At 41.7% G+C, this 23786-nt stretch overlaps 1 protein-coding gene across 7 annotated transcripts in view; it reads left to right on the forward strand.

The window, feature by feature from the left end:
- pard3bb (par-3 family cell polarity regulator beta b) overlaps nucleotides 1-23786 on the forward strand; it is a 275337-nt gene that overhangs the window by 112051 nt on the left and 139500 nt on the right. For all 7 annotated transcript variants that reach the window (XM_075478942.1, XM_075478941.1, XM_075478945.1 and 4 more), the window contains 7 exons: nucleotides 525-780; nucleotides 3658-3766; nucleotides 5078-5217; nucleotides 5431-5559; nucleotides 15838-16029; nucleotides 16810-16968; nucleotides 20400-20550. In XM_075478942.1, coding sequence (XP_075335057.1) covers nucleotides 525-780; nucleotides 3658-3766; nucleotides 5078-5217; nucleotides 5431-5559; nucleotides 15838-16029; nucleotides 16810-16968; nucleotides 20400-20550 — 1136 coding nt within the window. The remainder of the gene's footprint in view (nucleotides 1-524; nucleotides 781-3657; nucleotides 3767-5077; nucleotides 5218-5430; nucleotides 5560-15837; nucleotides 16030-16809; nucleotides 16969-20399; nucleotides 20551-23786) is intronic.

A 23786-nucleotide genomic window follows, 5' to 3' on the forward strand; every position in this document is an offset into this window, starting at 1 on the left:
CTCTGCAAAGATATCTTTTTATGGATCATTCTAATAGCCCTCTGGACAGGTGTCATGGCTCCTTGAACTCAGTGAAGATGAACAAACAGTTACAGTTTATAAGACAGAAAAAATAGAAATCATCAGACGGACTATAGAAATCTTCATTTTAACACTAAAGTGTATCTTCACCTTCGGTATGAATCTGGCTTTCAGAATCTGGTTTACAGTGTGCATATTATTGTTTTTCAACTAACTTGGTTGCATTCCCTCTTCTAATGAGTTATTTTGTATGTTTTGATGTTGATAACTGCACTGTGATTGTAAATGAAACTAAATATGTCATGTTTATGCCTTATATAGTATTTATAGTATTCAAAAATCATCTACTTCTTGACCAAAAATGTCCCTCTACTGTGTTTTTCTTCTCTGCTTCCATTTCTATTCTATTTCTATTCTATTTTATTTACCTGTCTCCAACCCTCCCCTCACCCTTTCTTTCTCTTTAATCCTGTCGGTCATCCCTCTCACCCATATCGTTCTAGAGCTCAAGACTTGTTTCGTCTGGCGATGCGTTCCCCGCTCGTCTGTTTGGAAGTCGTGCCCTCCTCCAACAGAGAACGCTACGAGAAGAGTCTGATTGGTCAGCTGTTTGGCAGCAGTGCCGGTCCCAACAGCAGCCCCCTTACCACCAAAACCAAAGAGCCCCCTCCACCTGTCAAAGCCAAACCAGTGTTTAAGTCCTCTGGGAATCCAAGCACACCACCAGCAGAGGAACCTGCCTCTCAAGAGGCTGTCACTGTAAGTAGCTCTCAGTGTTTCTAACTGACTTTGTGAACATTTTTAAATCTCATGTACTGTACAGTAACAGGTGGTTGGAAGGCCAACAACAATATTAAACACAGTTGAGCCTCCACAGTATTGAATGGATATGATAACAAATATTCTTTTGTTCCATAAATCAGCAACAAGACCGCTCATCTTTCAAAGAGAAGGTGTATTTATGTAAGCTTAAAATGCCTTCTATACCCTCCCTCCCTCCCTCACATGACTTGGAAGGGCTTATGAACTAAAATTTCAGGTATTGAACGCAGCCAATTGGATATTTTCCATGAGCTTTACTCTTAAGTCTTACTGAGCTCTGGACATACTTTATTTGCATTTTAATGTTTCTACTTTATGAATTTGATGGATAACACGTTATTTTTACTTTCTGTTCACCTCCTCCCAGAATCACCATCTGTTAAAAAACCCCAAACACATGTAACTGTGTCGTCAACATCGCCATGGTTACATGGCTGACATTTGAAAAACAGCTGGCAGAAGGACCAGTTTCTTAGCAACAGCTGATCTTATTTTATTAAAAATAGTTTCTGTTGTTTTTTAACTCTGGTGTTATGCTCTGCTTCTTAAACATTTGACAGGACCACATGCTTTTGTCTTTGTTTTCTGTTTCACTTTATGTGATTCATCATTTGAACTAAATGCATTTTACTCTTAATGTTCCAACAATGCTTGATAGAATAAAACGGGATAGAATGCTATTTTCTTAATCCACATCGGGAAAAGGATGGAAACATGGTGACATACTCTTCCAGTATTCTGACACCAGCAGGTTTGGTAGATTGTACAAAGGGGAACAGTGAAGGTAGATTATCTTAGAAATCTGAAACACAACGTTAAACCATCAGCTAGACTGTTGGAAAAAAGGTTGTAGAATGAACAAAAATGGTTTAATGAAGCTTTTGGAACAGGCCTCGAGTCCTGTTCTCACTCAAAAATATAAATATAAAGTATCTTGTGCTTAAAAGTCAAGTCTTTGCTTTGGATAAATTTAATTGAACTCTTATCAAATGTGTTGTTGGTGTATGTTTTGCTAATTTGCCTCATAAGAAATTCAAAGAGAGCACGTTTGGACACCAACTCATGCATAGGTTTGTCATTTTTGGGACTGTTTTCTCCATTTTAGAAAAATACTGAACACATCCATCCTGTGAGAGACACGAGATGAAAAAAAAGACTTTATTTATAAGGCAATAAAGTGCTGCTATATTTTTTTTTCCCCAACACTCCGTATACACTGTCATTATGCATGGTTATTGCTGCTGGCAGGAATGACCTCCTGTGTCGCTCGGTGTTACAGCGGAGCTGAAGAAGCCCCTCGCAGGTCACAGTTTTTATGAAGAGGGTGGGAAGTTTTGTCTGCTTTGTTAATCAAGTTGAGCAGCATGGTTCTGTGCAATCTGCACAACGAGCAGTCCCCAGCACAGAGTCGGGCTTCTCTATCAGTTTGTTCAGGAGTCTCTGGCTCTGATGCCGCTGCCTCAAAAGATGGCTCAGATGTACACTCTGATCCGTCTGCTTCTTTAACCACCTTAGTGTTGCATTTCCACTCTAGTCTGTTGTCCAGGTAAACCCTGCAGGTATCCTCAATCCTCCTCCTCAACCACCCCCATCTCATCACCTAGGATGGTCCTCCAAAAATCCACAATCATCACTTTTTTTTCTTTATCTATTTTGTTGTTCATGATGTGATTGTTCCCACAACATGCCACACAGTGGTCCACCAGGTCCCTGTGCTCAGCCTCTTGTCCATCACTGATACACTCAACAAGTGTAAAGCCACCTGTATATTCCTGGAAATGAGATGTGCAGTCCCCTGTGGTGCCCTGTGCCGCTGACCACCTTCTCTGACACACAACCCACAAACTGTGCTCTGTTTGTGAGGGAGTCAACAATCCAGCCGTCTGTAGAGGCATCCGCCTGTGTTTTCCGCTGTTTTTTGCGCAACAGTAAAGGCTGAATTGTTTTAAAAGCACTGGAGAAATCCCAGAACCTGATCCTCACTGTGCAGACTGTTTGGTTCAGATAGAGAGTGGGCTCGCTATAGCAGGTAGATGGTGGCAGCTACAACACCAACCGCAGCATGGGAGGTAAACTCTAGTGGGTCCTGAAAGGTGAAATAGTACATAGAAAATCATGTGATGAACAAAAATATATGTTGTTAGATTCCTCAAAGCAGCTAGCGTTTTACTTTGATGAAGGTTTTGTTTTTTCTCGACGTTAATCAACCAACTCGATGAGGTCATTGAATGGTTTTTAATTAACCGGTGTGCTCTGTCAAAGCTGAATTAGCTGAACTTAGTGTTCTTAACGGAAAGCTATTAAAGCAAGAAGAATGGTGAGTGCTGCTGCAGATGAACTGGCCACCACAGTTATTCAACCTAAACTCAGTTGAGATGGTTTGGAATGAGTTGGAACACCGGCTGAAAGCAGTGAATCAAGAAAACCTCTTCAGGATGGTGGAAAAGCATCTTAATGATCACAGCAGTGCCAAGAATTTACAAGCCTGTGGTCAGAACAAAGGGGGCCGCTTTAACCATTCAGAAATATGAAATCACATCACTCCATATGGATTATCTCATGGTTTGGTTCTTTGGATATCTGCGGTATTGTTTAGAAACATTCCAAATGAAGAAAAGTCTGCCCATGAACAGGTCTGTCCAAACTTTTCTCAGGTTTCTTAAGAAACTCGTTTTATTGGCAAAAGAGCAGAGAGGTGCAACTAAATTGTTCAAAGAAATGCTTTCTTTGAAAGACACATTTTAACCTGTGTATTCTTTTTAAATCCATTTGGTTCTGTTAGAAAGTCCTGAAATCTGTATTATCTCCATTTAGACACCAAAGGGGAGGAGTGAAAGCCCCCTCCTGAGGAAAAGCCCCGCCCTCTCCAATTTGGTGGCCAGTAAGAAAGGAGGAAGAAGACTGAGAATCAGCTTAAAGAAAGGTGGGATCAGTGGGCCACAGAACACAGCCTCATGATTATTTTCCCGTTCTATTGCTTCACTCTGCTCATTTTCATCTCTTTTTTCTGGAAGTTGGATATGGAAGACTGAAACTGCCATCATCAAAATGATCCAAATTATGTAACACGATCAATAGATACATGTATATGTCAACTAATGCTTCTAAAATTATATTTTAAAATAATTTATTCAATAATTAACGTATACAAAGTTAGATGAATTAACTGTATAAAATTGTTTGTCTGTTGTTCTGTGTTAATCCCTCCATTTATTTACCATGTCACGTAATCTTTAATTTCATCATTTGTTAATAGTTTATAGCTTATTTATATTTTTATTTTAAGTATTTTTTGATGACATTTTTTAAATAGATTTCCTGTCTGCGCTTCCTGCTCCTATTTATTAAATTTATTCAAATTTACATTTTTGTTTCCTTTATGCATCTCAGTGTGCTTAATTATGCATATGAGGTGGGCTCATTTGCATATTTTAATAGACATTTTATACTGCACTTATTGGATAATCCTATATTTTTATCTTTCATATTTTTGTGTTTAGCTTTGGTTCTGGCAGTGTCGGTCGCCCACAGATTTGTGCTTATTCCTGTAAAGCTTCCTCTCTTTGTTCTCGGCTGAGTCCTCTTCCTCTCACCCTTCCTCTCTCCATTTCCCTTATTCCTTCTCTTCAGGGTCTATTAAGTCTTTATTGATCTGTTCATTTCTGCTGATATGAATTCATACCGGTCCAAACTGCTGACTTGGCTCTGCTAAAGAGACCAGACTTAATGAGGTCTATAAAACACACAACTGGTGCTTCTGTCTGTGTATGGTGTTTTTGTGCTCACATGCATGCGTATGAGTACTTTTCTTCACGTTTACGTGTATATGAGCAGATATTTTCTCCGATGAGGTTCTTAATCATTATCGCCTCCCTTTCCAGAGCCCGTTTTCTCTGTGTTGCATTAATAATTCCTTACACCCTTTCCTCGTCTCCCCCTGATTTTCTTTTCATGCTTCCTGGGCCACACCTGAACCCATCTTTTTTAAGCCTTTGCACCTGCAGAATGTGCAGCTGTAGCAGCAGCTAACAGCTGCTAACAGCCGCTAACACTCTCCGTTCCCCACAACTTAAAATGATCACACATCCAGTGGCCAGGAGCTGAGTCAACAAGTGCGTTGAAGCTCTTAGGAGGAGTTTTACACCCAGTTTGTGTGTGGGAGGATGAATGTAAATTTTTACCCTCAGATCCTGAGGAAAAGAAACAGTAATTGTGTTTGTGTGTGTGCATCTAGGTTCAGAAGGCCTTGGATTTACTGTGGTAACCAGGGATTCTTCAGTTCACGGGCCTGGTCCTATTCTAGTGAAAAACATTCTGCCACGTGGAGCTGCTGTCAAAGATGGACGCCTTCAGTCTGGAGACCGCATACTGGAGGTAGAGGACAGCTGACTTATACGTTTTATTTAGTTCACAAAAAACCTTTACAGCAAGTCACTGTTTTTAGAGACGATGGAACAAAACAGAAATGTGGTTAATAATGATGGTATTTTTACTTGTGCGTGTGTGTGTGTGTGTGTGTGTGTGTGTGTGTGTGTGTGTGTGTGTGTGTGTGTGTGTGTGTGTGTGTGTGTGTGTGCACCTGTATAGGTAAATGGTGTGGATATCACTGGAGTGTGCCAAGAAGAGTTGGTGTGTATGCTCCGCAGCACCCGTCAGGGCGAAAGCGTGTCTCTGGTGGTCTTGCGGCAGGAAGACATGTTCCTGCCCAGAGAGATGGTAAGAACCAATCCCACCGTTGTACCGACAGCCAACAAAACCAGATTTTCTCCTTCTATGGAGGGTCGTTGATCAGAAACAGGGATTTCTTATTCATTCCCATTTGTATGTTCAATTTTGCAGTTTTTGGGCTAATCAACAGACCTGCCAGGATGATAGCTGCCAGCTCGACAGACATTAACTTCACAGGTGTCAGGGCTTTTCTGAAAGAAACTTCTCTGTCCAGCATTATTCTCTCATTTTAAAGCTTGATGCAGTTATGACACAGTGTTTCAGAGGATTCCGTTCTGTTTGGATTGAATGAGCCCATTGTAAAGTTTGCTGTTGTACAGTATAAAATGATGGGGCCCCCCACGCCTGTTGTTGATGCTTTGTTTCTGCACTTTGTTTCTGAATAAACATCTTTTATTCATTCAGATTCTTCTCTCTGTTTTTTCTGACTTTTTCTGACGCTCAGCTGCAGTGCATGGATTGATGATTATGGCATCTTGTGTTTTTCTGAATTTCTTTTTTCCTTTTTCAATTTTTGTGGGCTGTTTCTGCTTCACTCACTATTTCCCAAGTTTATTTCTCATAGAAACAGCATCTTGGCTTCATATTGGTTGTACTGTACGGCTGTAGATCTTAAGTCAGTCTTGTTTTTTAGAGTCTGGTGAGGACTAAAACTTCTCTCTACGACTTTTAGAAATCACTGTGCTTTCACACTTTGACACACAGAGGTCTTGCTTTCTTGAATGAGTATGAGTTTGTATTTACATAATTGCTCTTGCCTCCTCTCCGGTTGTCGCTCACATCATTGGTTCATGTTTCCCATCTGTCTCTGTGTCTTACTCTACTTTTATGTGGCTTATTTTGCCTCTTCCCTTTGTGTCTCTTTGCACTCCTGTCGACTGAGGTTTCCTCAGCGACTGCCGGGACGCTCCGTGCACAACACGTGCATAACACGTGCATGTGACCTTGAGCCCCATAGGAAATTCTGTTTCTCCAGACAGAAAAAATGTTGTGTGCACATGTATTAACATTTGTTAATTTTGTAGCGTGCACACTTCTGAGCTCCATGGCAGTCCCCTTTGTGTGAGGGCCAATGGTTCCTTTTGTTTTTAGTTACTTTACCTAATAACTGCGCTCGTCATCCTTTTATTCCCCCATCTGAAACCTCTGGACTTCTGCAGCTCAGCGCACATTTCACCACTGTAGTGTTGCACAGCAAACTAAAGCAGAATACTCACATTGTAGCCAAGTCCAGAAAAGGGTCAATTATTAATATTGTGTAAACAGTCTTGGTTGTTTACATCAATAATATTGATTATTGTTTAAAAATCTATGATTGAAATGGACTTAATGAAAGAGCAGAGCACAGAGCACTGATTAGACTGACTGCTGGCACACGTGTGTTGCCTTGGTTACCAATTGATTTGCATGTCGTCTGGCTCCGTTCCTGTACATGCAGCGTTAATAACTTGATTTCGTGCTTCACATATCTAAAACCCAACATTCTGTGATTGGTTCGTCTGGAATTAGAAATGAGAATTAAATTCACTCTGTGGTCGTAGGTAGGTTGCACCACATTGTTGTACATGACCTTTCACCATGCAACACTGGTGCATTAGAACAATATCACGCACCGGTTACTTAACTCCCATTTGTCCTGTTTTATTTTTTCCCAAGCTTGCTCATGAAAGTCTGAGTATTGTCCTTTTGTATAGAACACTGTGCATCACAGTGTGTCCCATAGGTAAAGTATTGTTCCCACTTCCTGTTGCCCATTTTAAAAAACGGCTTCAATCATTTTCAAGGGCGCTGCTGGTGTGTACTGAAATAAAATGGGCCCCACAGATTGATTCTTGGTTATTTTCACTTGTTTCAAAGATTGAATTGAAAATAGAACCTGTACATTTTGGTGTTTATTAGATACACACATCTGTACCACACAGCACCACCCATGAGCCTCATGTCGGTTCTTCTTTGGGATGCTTTGCCAGGCCTGTGCTGCAGCTGACACCAGTTGTTGTTCAGCAAGTGAAATGCAACTAATCAGGTTGAGATCAGCTTTTTGACTTGACTGTAGGGAAAGGTTCCACCTGTTGACCTTCTTCTGGGTTGGTATGTTTTGGCTCCATCTCTCCTGTGAAACGCCATCCAGTCATATGCTTCAGAACATGAGCAGTTCCAGGCCACCTCCACACTTGATTCCTTCAGTCACTCTGGTGTGATGGGATCTTTGTTTGAATGTGGTTCAGGACCTGGCAAAGTTTAATCTGGGAAGTCTTTTCTCCAGGCTTGTGCGTGGTTTGTTCCTTGTGGTTTATCTTGATGGTGGCTCTGGTTAATGATGGCCTCACATCCTGGACAGTGTCCTTGACTTGGCTGGATGTGATGGATGTTTTTCTTTACACCACCACTGTTATGACGCAGCTATAATGTTGCTTAGTTCGGTCAGTTTTTAGGACACGCCACGCCAAACTGCTGATATCCTCACTGTTTAGATGGATTGTAGTTATCATTATTCATGCTGCTCAAGATTGCTTTGACCTCTGTTGATTTGCACGAGGCAGGATTGAAACAGCTATCGTGTATGAGTCCTCACAGAACAAACATCTCACTCATATGACGGATCCCATGAACGATCAACTGTTTCTGCTTCTTCAGAATAATTATGGCCATTCAAGATGACATTAAAAAGAATAATCACAGCACAGCCATGCCCTAAAGACAGTTTGAGTTGAGTTTTTTGGGAATGGTACAATACTCTGTTGATTACAGCCATGTCTTATGAAGCCTTTACAACCGTTTTTGGTATAAAGGAGCTACTTTGGAAAAAGCTGAAAAGGAACTTGAAACTTTGAAGTTAGATTACAACGGTGTTATCATCATTTCTTAACACGTTTCTAACATTTTTGTTTTATCCAAAGTATTAAACCCAACTGAAACCCGGTTATACGAGGCTCTGCATTCTGTTGGTTTATGCCCGTTTGTTTGTGTTTACGGAGGGTGACAGAAGAAGGATGATGATGAAATGATGGAAGGATCTTCTCTATCTTGTCCTCCCTCTCTTCCGTTGTCTCATTTTAGCCCACCATCTGGTGTTGTCTGCTAATGTGTGTGTGTCGCTGTAGAACAAAGACGTTGCACCACCTCTACACGCACACACTCTCACTGAGTTACTGTTCTGTGACATACAACATATTCATACACCATCCACAATATAGCAAGTATACATCCCGCTGCGTCGGCCCGCTGCGCCAGCCCTCTGTGGAGGCCGTTTGTATACACACACACATTTCCACGCACAACATAAAGCATTTTTTCAGTAATTTTCTTTGCACACGAACAAGCATACGCCTGCTGAGTTGGCTAGTGTCTTGAAACTAATGTTAGAGACAAAGATGCTCTTTTCTGGCTTCAAACAGTTCACATGTCTGCTTCCCTCTTCCTCGTATTTGTTTCTGTCCTCATGCAGTTTTCTTTTGTGTCACTGACAGCTCCTTCACCTCTATAGATTATACTACAGGAACTATTTATCACTGTTCCAACTTTTAATGAAATAGCCATCATATATATCGGACAAATATGAGTCCATCATACATGAACGGTATAAGTTCATTAAATGTAGTTTTTATATATCTGACGAAATAAAGGGTGAAAATATTATTCCGAAACTTTTGTTGCCCTTTTTTCAGACATTCATATAAAAAGGGTTTTTAGAATAAAACAGTTGGTCTGCCGTGACTTCAGTCAGTGTGTAAATTAAACTACTTTTTTATCCGCAGAGGAACATGAAAATCCTTTTTTCTTCCACACATGATGAATATTTCTGTATCGCAGTGCTACCCATAAAATTGTGCTGATATAGAATGAAACATGCAACTAAGATTTTACAGAAGAACAAATAAACTTTTAAGTTTCATGCAGAAGAAAATGGAAAAAGTGTCAGACTGGACTGAAAGCCACGTGCTCATGATTTTCAAACATCCAAATGAAATAAGAGTTTCAGTGGAGTAAGATTTGAACTGCCTTCCTAAAAACACAGAAGCCTAAATAATGCTGTTTTATTTGACACCACAACACAGTAGATGAGGATTTGAATATAAATACCTCACAAACTTACAAAGAAGTGAAGGAAAGGTTTAAACGTCACTCCATTTGTCATTTCTGTGAAGCTCTCCAACTCTGTTGATCTGCATGATGGTCTTCTGCCTTCCTTTTTTTTCCATTATTGCAGGGAACGCGCTTTTCAGTGCCAGATGCTCCTCTCTCTCACACACACACACACACACACACACACACATACACAGAGACATAAAATCAGTAAACAGCAACTGGTGACAAAGCAACTTTATTGAACAGTTTCTTCCCTGCGATTGTACCTCATCCATCACCGCTGCAGCCTGCGTGTGCGCTGGTGCGCTTCTTCCTCTCAGTCTGTTGCATCTTTCTGTGTGTCTGAGTGTTACATCTTGCTGATATTGTCAGCAATGTGACCTCACAGAGTCACTACAGTAGATCCCCCATCTGTTACACCCTCAGAGACCTGTTCTACACACACAGACACACACGGCCACACGCGCACACTCTCCTTGGCAGCTTGGTGTCTCTGCAGGAGCTGCCATCATCCCAGTAGAGAGCAGTGCAGAAGGGTATCACATCTTTCTTCTCTCCTGTCTCTGCCATCTTGCTGTTTGTGGAAGCTCTTTCAGCTTCATCATCTTATCATCCCCACATCGCTGTTGTGTCTTAAAGTGCAGAGAGCGTCCCTCACGGTCCTCCATATCAGGTCCCGGTTGAAGCCTCTGGGGATCAGTGTGGTGCTCTTACTCTTGCTCACGCCGTTTCTCACAGCAAAGCAAAACTCAAGGTGAGAGCAATAATAAAGTAATTGTAAGCATCCTCTCCAAAACAAAAGATATTGCTGATGTGCTTTCTTGGTAAACTTAAATGAGGAGATTGATAGCTCTCGCAGTGGGAAATCTGAATCTACTGCAGTCAGCAGGGATGTTCCACTTGCTGCTGTCCTATCTCAGCGAGAGGAGTCTTCAAACCAACCTTGCTTTGAAGCCCACACAGAAACACACACAGGCACAGCTCGAGCTGAATCATTCGAAAGTGCCCGTTGATGTGGATGCTAGCATGAAAGGTTTTCTGTAGCATATGTGCTAGCTCTGGTTGACCAGTGCCTGTTATCCCACTGCATGTTAGCTGTGTTCAGCCTCCACAACCTTCCAAGGAAGATGCACCTTTCCAGCTGGCCACTGCGGCACAGTACAGAGAGGATGAGTTTGGTTTCAGCCTCAGAAGCTAGAAGACTTCCAGGAACTGCACAAGTTCTCAGACTTTTTAATGCATGATTAGACACACGGATTTATTGTTGTTTTTATCTATTAATCTGCACACAATTCTCCAGATTGACGAAGCAAGATAGAGAAATGAAATACTAAAATATTAAACTTACACATGTTTAGGTGTTTCTGCCTTTTTATAAAAAAGCTTTTTGAGCTTTGATGCATCTGCTTTCTGTAAATGGCCCACAAATTGACGTGTCCAGCCATGCCTTGTTGAATTACCACATGAGAAAAGCCAAGCACATCTATATGTTAGGCCCAACACTTTATGGTGCGTCAGAGTGACAACACAGCCACGATATGATTGGACTGAACTGTCTGGATCTGGTTGACAGGATTGTGTGATGGCACGGATCTGGAAACGCTCTGTGTTCACCTTTTCATGTGTATAGTAATCTGTATTTTTACAAGCAACACCTATGGGACTGCATTTTGTTTTCTAAAGACTGTGCTGGACTGATCACTTTTTTTTTTATCACTTTTAAGTGTGGGCGTCAATCAACGGTGTTGTGGCAATAGATATGAAATGGGTCAATCAGATCCTTAAGTTACAGTGCAAGTTGTGTGTGTGTGTGGTGTGTGTGTGTGTGTGTGTGTAGAGTCTGCACATCAGGCTGATAAAGCAGTGTAACTAGACCAGGGGTCTTCAACGTTTTACAGGCCAGGGACCCCCAAACTGATGGAGAGTTGGAGCAGGGACCCCCTACTATTTATATGGCATACAATTGTGTTTTATAATTAACGGGGCCTAGTGCCGTGTATAAACATAGGTCCTCTGTTATTGTACATTCAATACTAAGCTATTCAAATAATACACAGGTTAATATATTCATGTTTTTATTTTAAACATGTGCAAGGTACAGGGTGGCCGTGCCACTGCCATTTATAAACAAACATCTTGCATACAACACTGAGCTATTCAAATACTCCAGGGGGTTAACCCCCTGGAGTCTAAGGCCTTTTCAGAGACTTTGAGGCAGTTTGCAAAACCTTGACATTTTCAAGTATTTCAACTAACTGTAAACATCTATGCAAAAGTGACACATATGGTTGTATTCGGAAAAGCCTAACAAAAATAATATGAGAGTGAAGTGAATGTAATACAAACAAGTTTTATTTAAACTGAGGGGAAACACAACTGTACAAAAAAACAAGTTTTAGAGGTCTTCAAACAGTGCAAGAAAACACACTATAAATGTATCTAGCCAAGACTTTTGAAGGTTGAACCTTGTAAACAAAAGTGTTGGCTGCATAAAAGTAAAAAGTGCAGTCAGAAAGGTTTTTTGTTTTTCACACAAACTGTAAAAAAGTAATTCTGACTGAGACTACAGAAAATCCAAAGATTTCTGTTCACTCTCTTTAAAAAGGGCCACATATATAATTTATTTTAATATATATATATTTGAAAACTAGAAGTTTTAAGGTGTCACTTATATGTTTCAATGACAAAAACTCACAGAGTTACAGATGTGTTTTTGGAGATGTGTTAAAAAATCCCGCCGGCGGGATTTAGACTCCAGAGTGTTTGCATGTAGATGGGACAATGAATCCTCAAACCATCTGTGGATGGCACATGTTTGCACACAATTTGTGAGAAAAAACTGTTTGGAAAAAAAAAAAAAAAAAAAAATTTTTAAATGTTTTTTTTTTTTTTTTAAATCGTCTAATCAACCAAAGATTTCGCGACCCCCCTGCAGTACCTCCGCGGACCCCCTGTTGAAGACCTCTGAACTAGACAACTGTTTTCTCTTTTTTCATTAAAGTCTGCACAAGCCTTTGCTAACTGTGGCTGCTTCAGGTGCCTGTGGTTTTTACAGGACAATCCAGCGCTCTGCCCCCACATGCTATGCTTACCCACCCTTTGTCCTGTTTAAGGCACATTTCATCAATCCTCTGAGTCCAGCCTGACATTTTGCTTTAATGCCTCAGTGTGTAGAAGACAGCTACCTCCATTTTTCAAATGTCTGGTTCCATCTGCAGACATTTAAATTTCCACAACATTATTGGTGCTTCTTAGTTGGATTGGAAGTGCTTCATTGTCACGCAAAGGTTATAGACTGTTGGTTATTGACTTTTCTGCAGCCATTAGGGGAGAAGGCGATGGAGGGGTTTGGACAACAGGGGAGCATCCTGAGTGGCCAGTGATGGGACAGTTAGTTTCTAAGTGAGTAGCATTATGGTACGTGTGGTCCTTGGGAGTACTTTATCTCACCCATTTGTGTGTGTGTGTGCCTGTGTGTCTCGCACTGCTGGTTTTGCCTTGTTGAAATGATACTGAGGCAATGGTTCCCACAGCGTGGGGCCTTCCACACACACCTGCTGAAACTCTCAGGTGTCCCTGTGATAGCACAGTAGAAATGCCTTGACGTTGACCCCATATGTTACTCACACAAATGACTAAAACTCTCAGCATAATTCTCCTTATGTCCTTTGCCATCTGATTTTCCTGTGTGTCTCTTTCTGGCTCCCTCTTCATTCTTCCTGTAGGGGTTATGTAGGCGAAGAAGCCGAGTGTTTCTGCTCATTTTCACATAATGCATCTCTCCATCATGCCCTCCCTCAGCTTTTCTGGCTCTTGTTTAATAGAACTCGCGCTCACCGACTGAGCTGTCTTTTTGATAGCATGTCCTCCTCTTGATCCATCATGGTGGCACCCTATTTAAATGTTAAATGACCAGGACGGCAAGGTCCATCGATGCAGACGGCTTTTTTGTAACTGAGTGGGTTTCATAGAGTTAATGTAGCAAAAAATCAAACACCCTTTTTTTTTACAACCACAAATGGAAGGCAGACTCACAGGCAGCTTTTTTATTCTCCCATTTGACAGACATGCCCACCTATCATAGCAATGAGGGTGGAATAATTGAAATGTTTTCATGAATTATGGTGTTGTGACAACTTGTATGTGTTCATGTCTCGAACTTTATTTTTTCCTGAGTTGTAGTAGGTATGTTGTGTTGTATCTCTCCTCTATCCACCTCATTCTAAGTGCACACAGAACACTCCAGTTTGATGCGAGATGATGACTTTGCAGGTAAATTATTCAAACTCTCAGGCTGTGCTTATTCATTTACAAGGAGATTTAATACATCACCCAGAAAGAGAAAAGACAACTCTACATATATTTGCATATTTTTGTCAGATTCCATAAAACATCTTCCAGCTCTGTGGGTGGTCCTGACCTCCAACTCAAAACTGCTGGTTCAGACTTTTCTGCAGCAGAAGAACACCCATCATCCCCTTTAAATTCTCTCTGAAATGACTTTTCTGTTGTGCTGAGTGGAAGAAAAACTAATCATGAATAACTAAGGAAGGAAGGCAAGAAAAAAACCGAACATCATTTAGACACTCCTAAACTCTCATTGTGATTATGCACAGAAAGGAGCTAACATTTTTCTATAGGGGGTTGAGAAGTTCCTTCCAAGGTCGGAGAGCTTCCTATCAGGTCCCGACAGTCAGTCAGATGGGGAGAGCTTTTTCCGGCAAGGGAAACACTTTTCTGCAGAGCAGAGGACTTTGTGTGGGCTTAACGCCGTTAAACCTACAATCTCTACAGACAAACGGCGTCTAAAAACCTAACGCTGCTGACCCACCAAAACACACTCGCTTTGACAGTTACACACAGACGTTTTTCATTCGTTATGAAGCCCCTCTATCTTCCTTAGCTCTCATATTGTCATGTCTCACTCTAATAGTTGAACTTGGATATCATGAAGAAATGGTACACAAACATTGGCATAGTGGACATGGCACAGGGAACTTGCACATTTGTGAGGACACCATTTGCAATCAGCAGTACACACAGGCTCTGGAGCAACATATGCAGCCTTTTGGACAACTTCCAGCAAGACGATGCCAAACCCCATTCTGTACATGTTGCACTAAATTATTTCAGGTGCTAAACTCGCCTTCCCCCAAACCATTGGCCTTAAACTGTTGAGCAGCAGAAATCCTGTTGAAAGGGAAAACAGTTAATGTGGTATTCCACTTACAGAGTGTTGGTTAAAAATGATGTGATGCATCCCATGCCTCTGTTCTACCCTCTGAAATGGGTTGTTAAAATCAAATTCAAGTTTAAAAAAAAAAAAAAAATCTTAATCATTTGGAAATCATTAGATTCTGTTTTAATGACCAATTTTGTTTCCCAACTTTCATGGAAGTTGGGTTGCAAGATGAGATGATGGTTTGGCAAAGTTGTGGAAGCTATTTTTTTTAATGGCTTCAAAAATAAGTACTCATTGTTCTTTGATCAACTCAGTAAAATTCAGCCTGTTCTTAGATAAATACTGTTTACCTGGCAGTGCATTTCAGATAGTGTAGGTACCATAATCCATATGAAGTGGAGTGGTGTTGGCTCTCCCGCTGAGCCGTCTCAGGCTTCAAACACACTTTTATCTGGCAGATCTGTTGCTTTCTTTGTTTACAGGATTTTCCCACCGACTTTGCTTCAGACTTGGTCATTATAGCAATGCATCAGCCTTGTTAATATGGTGTTTTTTGGTTCATTTTTATCTCTGCAGTCCGTCTTTGGTTCTCTTTTACTCTGTCAGGTTTTCCATCTCTCCTCGTTATATTCCCTCATGCACTTCTTGCTGCTTTTGTCCGTCTTGCTCTCTGTGTTCATGGTGTTCTTCAATTACCTCTTGAAAACTTTTATTGGTATTGCTGAGCTGAGAGAGAGGAAAAATGGGTGTATATAAAAGCAGACAGTCCAAATGGCTTTTTTTCGTTGTCCTTTCATTCTGACCACTATTTTTTTTTAGGCATAGAGAAATTTAGCTGAAAAACACCTTGTGATAGTTTCTCTCAAATGGAAAAGCTTTTAGTTTAGCTTTTCAGTCCCGATAAGCTGAACTCTGTCTTTACATCCGCTCTATGTTTCCACCCCCTCCATCTGTCGTCAGTGTGTCTCATCGCTTCTACCTTCTCTTCCTCCCAGAAGGACGAGGTGTCCCGGGCGCCAGGCGTCGTTCTGGAGAATGGGAAGGAACAACTCATGTTTGAAGTTCCCCTCAATGACACCGGCTCCGCGGGGCTCGGCGTCAGCCTCAAAGGAAACAAGTCCAGGGAGACGGGAGAGGACCTGGGAATCTTCATCAAATCTATCATACATGGGGGGGCTGCGTACAAGGTGACATAATATCCTCATTCATATCCAAATGAGCTTCCTCCAACAAGTAGTTGCTCAGATAAATCCCACCCTTACGGTGTTACCTCATCCTTTGACCCATTCAGACCTGTGGCCCGTTCCTTGCTTATGTTTGGACATGATTAATGGTTTGAAAGACTAAAGTGGAAGATCAAAAAGAATAATGATTAACATCAAAACCTATCTTTAGATAAGAGACTGTCACTTCGGCTGTCTCCTCTTCTCTGTCTGTTCCTGCTCTGTTCACCTCGGACCTCTTATTCATGCGGACAGTCTTGAAATGTCTTGCACAGCAAAGACAGATAAACAAGCAAATGTACACACAATAATTCACTATAAATAAATAAATGAAAAAACATCTGCTGTGGAATCACTGTAAATAACTACCAGGGGAAGTCTGGCAGGCAGAACTCGTGGTCGCCTCTGTCAGTGTGGTGGTGGCTGAGTCAGACTGTCATAGGAGTGTGTGTGTGTTCATTTTGGTTTTCTACATTTATTTAGTTGGTTTGTTCTCAGAGTTGCTCACTGAAGGCCACAGTTGTATGTCTTTATAAATAGATGTGTATTTATAGGTGGCTGAACTCACATTGGTTAGGGAATGTGAAAAAGCTTCCTATTGAAATGAATCTTGCAGATTGTTTGCAGGCTCTCTGCTGATGGCCATATAAATTCCTACATGTGTACAGCGTAACAGAGTTTTTAATGAGCAGTGTTCATGTTATTGTGCATGATAGTTAAAGTAAAGCAGCGTGTATTTTACAGGATGGTCGTCTGCATATTAACGACCAGCTGGTTGCCGTAAATGGAGAGTCGCTGCTGGGACGCTCCAATCACGCTGCCATGGAAACGCTCCGCCGATCTATGTCACAGGAGGGAAATGTCAGAGGGACAATCCAGCTGGTGGTGCTAAGGGCTTCCAAGGTAAACTCATGCAAAGGTTTTATCTCTACTGGGGAAAAAGAAAAGAAAGCTTGGCCGTAGTGTTACTGTAACAATCACGGTGCACAATAATACTCTCTTTGTGTAACATTGTGTTCTGAATTCACATCCACCCAGTGTGCAACTCGGTCTCCTCCCTCGTCCTTGTCCACATGCAGGAGATGACCCAGAAAATGAGAGGAGCTCTCACTCAACATTTCACTTATTAGCATCTCCTCCCACACACTCAGATCAGATGGACTCTCAGATAACATGACCGCTGTCACAGGCATGTTATCTGAACTGCTGAAAGAACGTGTCAGCAAGCGCAGTATTTAAGGGAAAACGCATGAAGAGCTAAGAAGACAGGCCTTTATTTGTCTGTGAAGTAGAGCCGTGGCCCCTTATTTGTATCAGCTGGGATGGATGTTGTAGCCAGTGGCACTCAGTACCTGAGTGACATCACAACGCTAATATTACGTGGTGTAATTTGTGTGTCATAGGCCTTCAAAACTATCTGAGTTGTGAAATGATCTGTGAGCGTACAGACGCCAAGCCGACAGCAAGCTGAAAATTCTCCCAGAAAATAAGACCACTTTTCATTCAAACTTAACGGTGGACTTTGTCAGTTGCCAAAGCCTGAAATAGATCTGATGAGCAGCTGTTAATAAAATCAAAGAGCAAACAGGTAAGGACAATTACAGATTGATTTTTAAGCAAACATTATTTCTGCTGTTCTTTGACAGTAAATTGAGTCCGTTTAGGTTTGGGACATGAGAGGGTCACCCCTGCTGTGACTCTCCATCATAGAAACCAAGATCAGGAAAAGAGAAAGATCAGGAAACAAACATGCTGCTTCTCTCATCTTCACTCTGTAACTCACGTGCCCTCTTTCAAGCTCTTAAGAGACACACCATTCTTTTGCGGTCTATTTCCTCTGCCTCTTACACATGCCTTTTAGCCCTCCTATTCGTTCTTGGCATTCATGACACTCTGCTCTCTTCTCTGTTCTTACAAGCGGCAGCAAAAGAGCATTTGCACTTCAGCTATTCCCATTTCATGTGCCTGTGTTCTTCTGTGTGTGTCTGTGGCTTTTACCTGCTGTATCTATTTTCTTTATAAGTAAAAGCCTTTAAATCTCATCTGCTTTTCAGATTTTGCTCTGTAGTTTGTACAAACCGACACAGTGCCAGGTGGTTGGCTCAAGTGTGAATGGCACTCTGCATGACCAGCTGCTGGTTTAAAAAAAAAAAGCTTCATATGGAGCAGGCGTCTTATGCTCATCCACAGTCACACAAAAACATTTAGACAGATAAAGTCCTGACCATTTAGAGAACTGTTGCTGTTCATGTGAGTGCATGAAGCTCAGTGCCTCCGTACTGATGCAGCATAAATGTAGCAGATGCAATTATAAAAAATACGGAAGCGAAACAGTTCAGAAGCTTGTAAAAAATGATAAATTCCAAAACCTTCCAAAATGGATCGCTCATTTTCTCAAAAGGCATTCTAATTAGATGCTGCTTGGAGGTGCTTGTGCGTGTGCTTGTGTGTGCACGCATGCGTGTGTGTGTGCTCGTGCGTGTGCATTTGCTTGTGTGTGCGCTCGTGCGTGTGTGTGCATGTGCTCGTGCGTGTGCACATGCTTGTGCGTGTGTGTGCTTGTGCTTGTGCTCGTGCGTGTGCTCGTACGTGTGCTTGTCCGTGTGCTCGTGCTTGTGCTTGTGCTTGTGTGTGCTCGTGCCTGTGCTCGTGCGCGTGCGTGTGTGTGTGTGCATGTGTGTTTTGGCTTGCAGGTCTCAGGGCATCCCCTGTCAGTCGCTGTTGGAAACTTCAAAGATGAACATCTATGTTTCCCCTCCATCGTGAAAAAGGAAGGAAAAGAGAGAAGATGATAAAAGCAGAAAGATTAGAGACTGCACCTTAAAAGCCTTTTTCAGCTTCAGTATTGATGCTTTTCAACATAACAGAAGTGGCAACTCTACTTCCCCCCTCTCAAATCCTTTTTATTCTTTTCTTGTACATGTCCTCCACTCCCTCATTTCTTCTTAGTTTGTTTATCTCCTACCAGCTCCCTATCTCATTTTCTGCACCCATTTTTTCTCACATTCTTAAACTGATGTGATTCTGGACCATTCGTGGTGTTGCTGGGACACAGGAGGAGAAGAGACTCTTTTAAACATGTAATCTTTCCTTTTTCTGATATCAGTCACTGGGAAATCTCTTCACTGTGCTGTATTTCTGTTATGGTTCCATAAGTCAACACCACATATCTGTTCAGAACCTCACATGCTGGACAGTGCTGGACACAGCAGCAACCATAGATCTATGCAGCAAACTCTTTGATATTTCTCTGGTGAAAACAAGTGTGTAACATTCCATAACAATATCATGAATGGTGGCACCTTTTTAACTTGGGCTTTGTTTTACAAAGCACTTTACTGTCATGGCTCAAAAAGCCCAAGTGAAATAGACTCCAAAGCAGGTATAATCATGCCATTTACAGTGAGCTGTCATACACAGAGCTGCCATACACAGCGCTCGCCTTCCATTTAGAGCATTCTGGGAGTTCTGGGACACTGTAGCACCTGAGGATCTGTAGATCAAACTTTTAAAAAATGGGAAACAAATGTAATAGATAATGTTTGAGTGAATTTGGGGTAAAAACACACACTATGACACCGGCTAATGGGAGATGTGATGGAGAGCTGGGGGGGATGTCAGGGTCTCCAACACACTAAGAAATTATGTGTCCTGGAGGGCCAGGCATTGGTGTTTGGGGCGAGGTCACGAGCAGAATGAAAGGGAGAAGTTATTACTCACACACAGAGTACTGATATGTCTTGTTTGTTGTTGAGGGCTTTGACGACAAAGTCAACATAACAAACAGATGGATGCATCTCAATGAATATGTCCATGAGTTTTCTAAACACATACAGAGAAGACAAATAATGCAAATTTAATCCCTGAACACATAATATACACTGAAAAAAAGACTGTAATTCATTCTTTGTTTGAGTATTCCAGAGAGCCCTAAGAGGGCTCTCCTTCAATGGGATGGGTGTCAGTGTGAGCGTTAGTGCCACACACACGCAAAACTGGAGCAGTGTTGAAGATGTTTCCAGCTCTGTGGGCCGTGGGAAATGAGTCCCCCACCGTCTTTTGAGTGTCTTCCTCTGTAAGTTGCCCCAACATTTAGGTAAAAAGCCCTCACTTACTCCTCTGGTCTTCACTCAGTTTAAATGCACGTCCCATTCCACGCACATTTGAAAACCAAAAACCAGAATTTATAATACCTATTACATGTTAATTACTAATAACAGTCTTTTTTGTTCAAGAAAGCTTGACATACTGTAGTAATCCATGTCTATTGTGTGTGTGTGTGTGTCTGTTTTGAGAGTGTTGAGTAACGGAGCATTTGTCTGCTTCCCTTTTAGGATCAACATGAGGTGTCACCCAATCGCTCTTTTGACAGCTCATCTGGCCTGTTGGGAGTGATGAGTCCACTGAAAGCTCAGACAGGATTGGTCAGTCAAGCAGACTCCTTTCACCCTCCCCTGGTGGCCAACGCTATCTATGCTTCCAGTGGTAAGTGCAGTTCTTTCGATTGCTCATCAAGCTCATATGCATGGCAGCTAGTGGGATTTCTTCAAAGATGGTATGAGGTGCACAGCTGATATGATGTAACAAAAAAAAACTTTCACATTCTATTAGTGCTAAAACAAATGTAAACAATGTGGCATATACCATCCAAAGGAACCGATGGTGAAACTATTATTTGTTTGGGGTTTTATCAGATGGGGCTGCAGTTCTGAAATCAGGATTTTATTAGAGCAGCGCGTCAGTTTGGAAATGCTTAAAGCGACCCCGAGGGAACGGGCTGATTTACAGTCTCATGTGTTTACCCGTCTGACAACAGAAACAGAAAAATGTGAGATTTAGAGCAGCTTTGTTGGTAATTTGTCTGCATTGATACACATTTAGACTTTACTGATTTTACAAAACGATGCAAGAGGATGGAACTTTGGAGCCGTGCCTCGGCCCTTCTGATTCTAGTTGGATGTGTTAGTCTGCTTTCAAGAACCTCAGTTTTATACAATTTTGGTCAGACGAACATTGTTGACATTCTGCATTCTAAGTCTTGTTTTGGTCCCACTAACACAATCATTTTTTGTTTTTTTTTCTTCACTCTTTGTGTCTAAAGGAGTAATACAATTTCTATTGTTTGCATGTAAACTTGAATGCTTTTGCCTGCATCTCTGTTCCCTGTGAGACCACCGGGGTAACCCTGAACAGGTTAATAAAGTCGCTCATAACTAATTGCTTATCTTTGGTCCATATTGAGACCAAAGGCTCACACAGTCCTGTTTCCATCCCTTCAGAAGAATCAACGCTTACTATTCGTGGCTCTAAGTTGCCTAACACAAAACCTAACTTAACCCTAAACTTAGCATAACTTAACTTAAAACCAAGTCTCCACCGGGAAGTTAATGATTAATGTGCGCGGTTGTGACTTTTCCTCTGATCACATGTCCTTCTTCATTCTGACCTTGTGAATCCCTGAATTCAGCTGAACTCCGTCCACTATTCCATCATCTAATTTCCACCCTCGGATCAGCATCAAAGGTGGCTGTATTATTTACAGGAAGTTCATGAGGACTCAGAAAGCTTAATAATCGTGAAAAATAAACAATGTGTGTAAGATAAAACCAACATATACATAAATAATGTTGGCAGCTACAGTACAGACTTAATTCGAATTTTCTCTTACATTTAGTGTCCCAGCTGGCTCTCCCTCCCTGTCTTTAGTGTCTCTTTTGTTTCTCAAAGTTGTCGTGTTTGGTTGTTATTGTGGGGTTTGGCGAGAGAGTTCTTTCACTGTATCTTCATGTTGCAGTCTCACACTAACTATCTGCTTCTCTGCTTGTGTTGTCTCTGTGAGATGCACATGTTTGTGCTTGTATTAGTCATGTTGTGGGGACATAAATCTGTTTTCTCGGCCATACTGTGGAGAATCTTCCAATAATGTGAATCATTCAGGCTTAGTTGAGTTTGGGGTGAGGTTAGGGTTGGGTGTGTGTGGCAGTGGTTGTGCATAACTGCGTGTGTCCGACTGTAAACAGGCTCGTGGCATCCCATAAAGTCTGTTTGTTATATTATATATATTATATTTTGTTATTCCTGAATGATAACTGAGCTTGTTTAGAAACGTGTTGTAGCTGCCGTGCGTGGGTGTGTTGGTTCAGGGAATTTTTGGCCAGTATCAGAGAGTGCTTTCTGTTTACACTGAATCTGGCAAGCATCTCTGACCTTGAATACACTTTGCTGTTCAGATTCACCTCGGCCACGGACTCATTTCCATGCACACAGGAGTATGTGTTGTGTACAGTAAGCACATTTCTCTCAGGCTCGGAGTTATTTAGTGTGCTTGCTCGGTCGTTAGCATGTATTTGTGTTTGTGTGTGCCTGCCAGTATTCGACTCCCCTAATGAACTATTTCACACACTGAATTCATTTTATTTGGCACTAAGGTCCAAATTAGAATGAAGATTTCTGCTGTGTGCTTATGCAGAAGAATAAAATGAGTGTAATGACTCCTTCCATATGGATTTATGCAGATGTGTTATTTCTGTATTAATAGACGTCTCTAATTACTTCTCATCCATTTCTGCATCTTATTCTATCTGCTCCCAGCATCCTTTCCTTCTGTGTCTCTGTCTGAAGTGTTCATCTTCTTGAACTGAAATATAATACCACTTCATATATTGTGCAATCTTTGCCAATGTTATTATAGAGGCATACTCATACTGACTTTGTGAAGGAATTTGAAATTTCCCATATGTGATAATGACCCAGAAGTTTCTGTTTTCACTGAAGGAGCGTATAGATTTACATACAGCGATCGACAATATCACCGTCAGTCCGGCGTCAAAATATCTAAATATTAGCTGCAAAGGTCAAATGAGAGCAACTAAAGCTGAGTTTATGCTTTCGACGCATAGCCTCTGCAACCGTCAAATCTGTCTCTGTGCGTGACCACGCCCCCCGCGCAGAGGGTCTGCACCCGTCGCCGCGCACCTCAAAAAAATCCTGACTACACGTCGGACGGACGCAAACCCACGCAGAGCTCAAGCGGAAGTGCGCAGACAAAAAGCAGCTGTGATTGGTCCTTGGTATGCCTTTCCGGTTGTCTGTGTGGTTGTTCTTCTCGTTCAGTGCTGGGGCGCCCGAAGTTCTCGTCACCGCCCACCGAAATTCTCGCGAGTTCTCGAATACTTTTGGGGGGAAACTGCTGTGCGTCCCTAGAAATTCCAGACCGAGGGCGCAGATGCATAACAGCAAAACTGGTTCACGACCAGAACCAAGCGACAATTGATGTGCGCAGTTGCAGAAGTCTAATTTGCCCTTAATGCAACAGACAGACATGTCAGATGAGCTCATGGCATCATTCTCAGGTCTTAATATGGTCTCAGTGCAGAATCATCCATTAAGTCATGAATCTACCAAAGGAGCCTCAGCCGTGACGGGACCTGTGAGATCTCAGAGGATTGTGACATCATCTTTGATTTCTTACTGCCCTTCATAATGTTACCCAGCAACGAGTGCATCTTAGACTCCGTCCTGATCGTAACTGACAGAATGGGAAAATATGCTCCAAAAGGAAAAAAGGTGTCTTTTGTAGTTAATGGGAGAAAGCTGGAGAACAGACAGACAGGTTGACATCACCCTGAGGCTTCCAAGCCACAGATTTGGTTGAAAAACACAGAGATATGCAATCAAGAGCAATGGGATGTGTGAGATCCAGCATTTAACCCATACTGCTG

The sequence above is a fragment of the Odontesthes bonariensis genome, chromosome 12, assembly GCF_027942865.1.
Source record: "Odontesthes bonariensis isolate fOdoBon6 chromosome 12, fOdoBon6.hap1, whole genome shotgun sequence".
NCBI lineage: Eukaryota > Metazoa > Chordata > Actinopteri > Atheriniformes > Atherinopsidae > Odontesthes > Odontesthes bonariensis.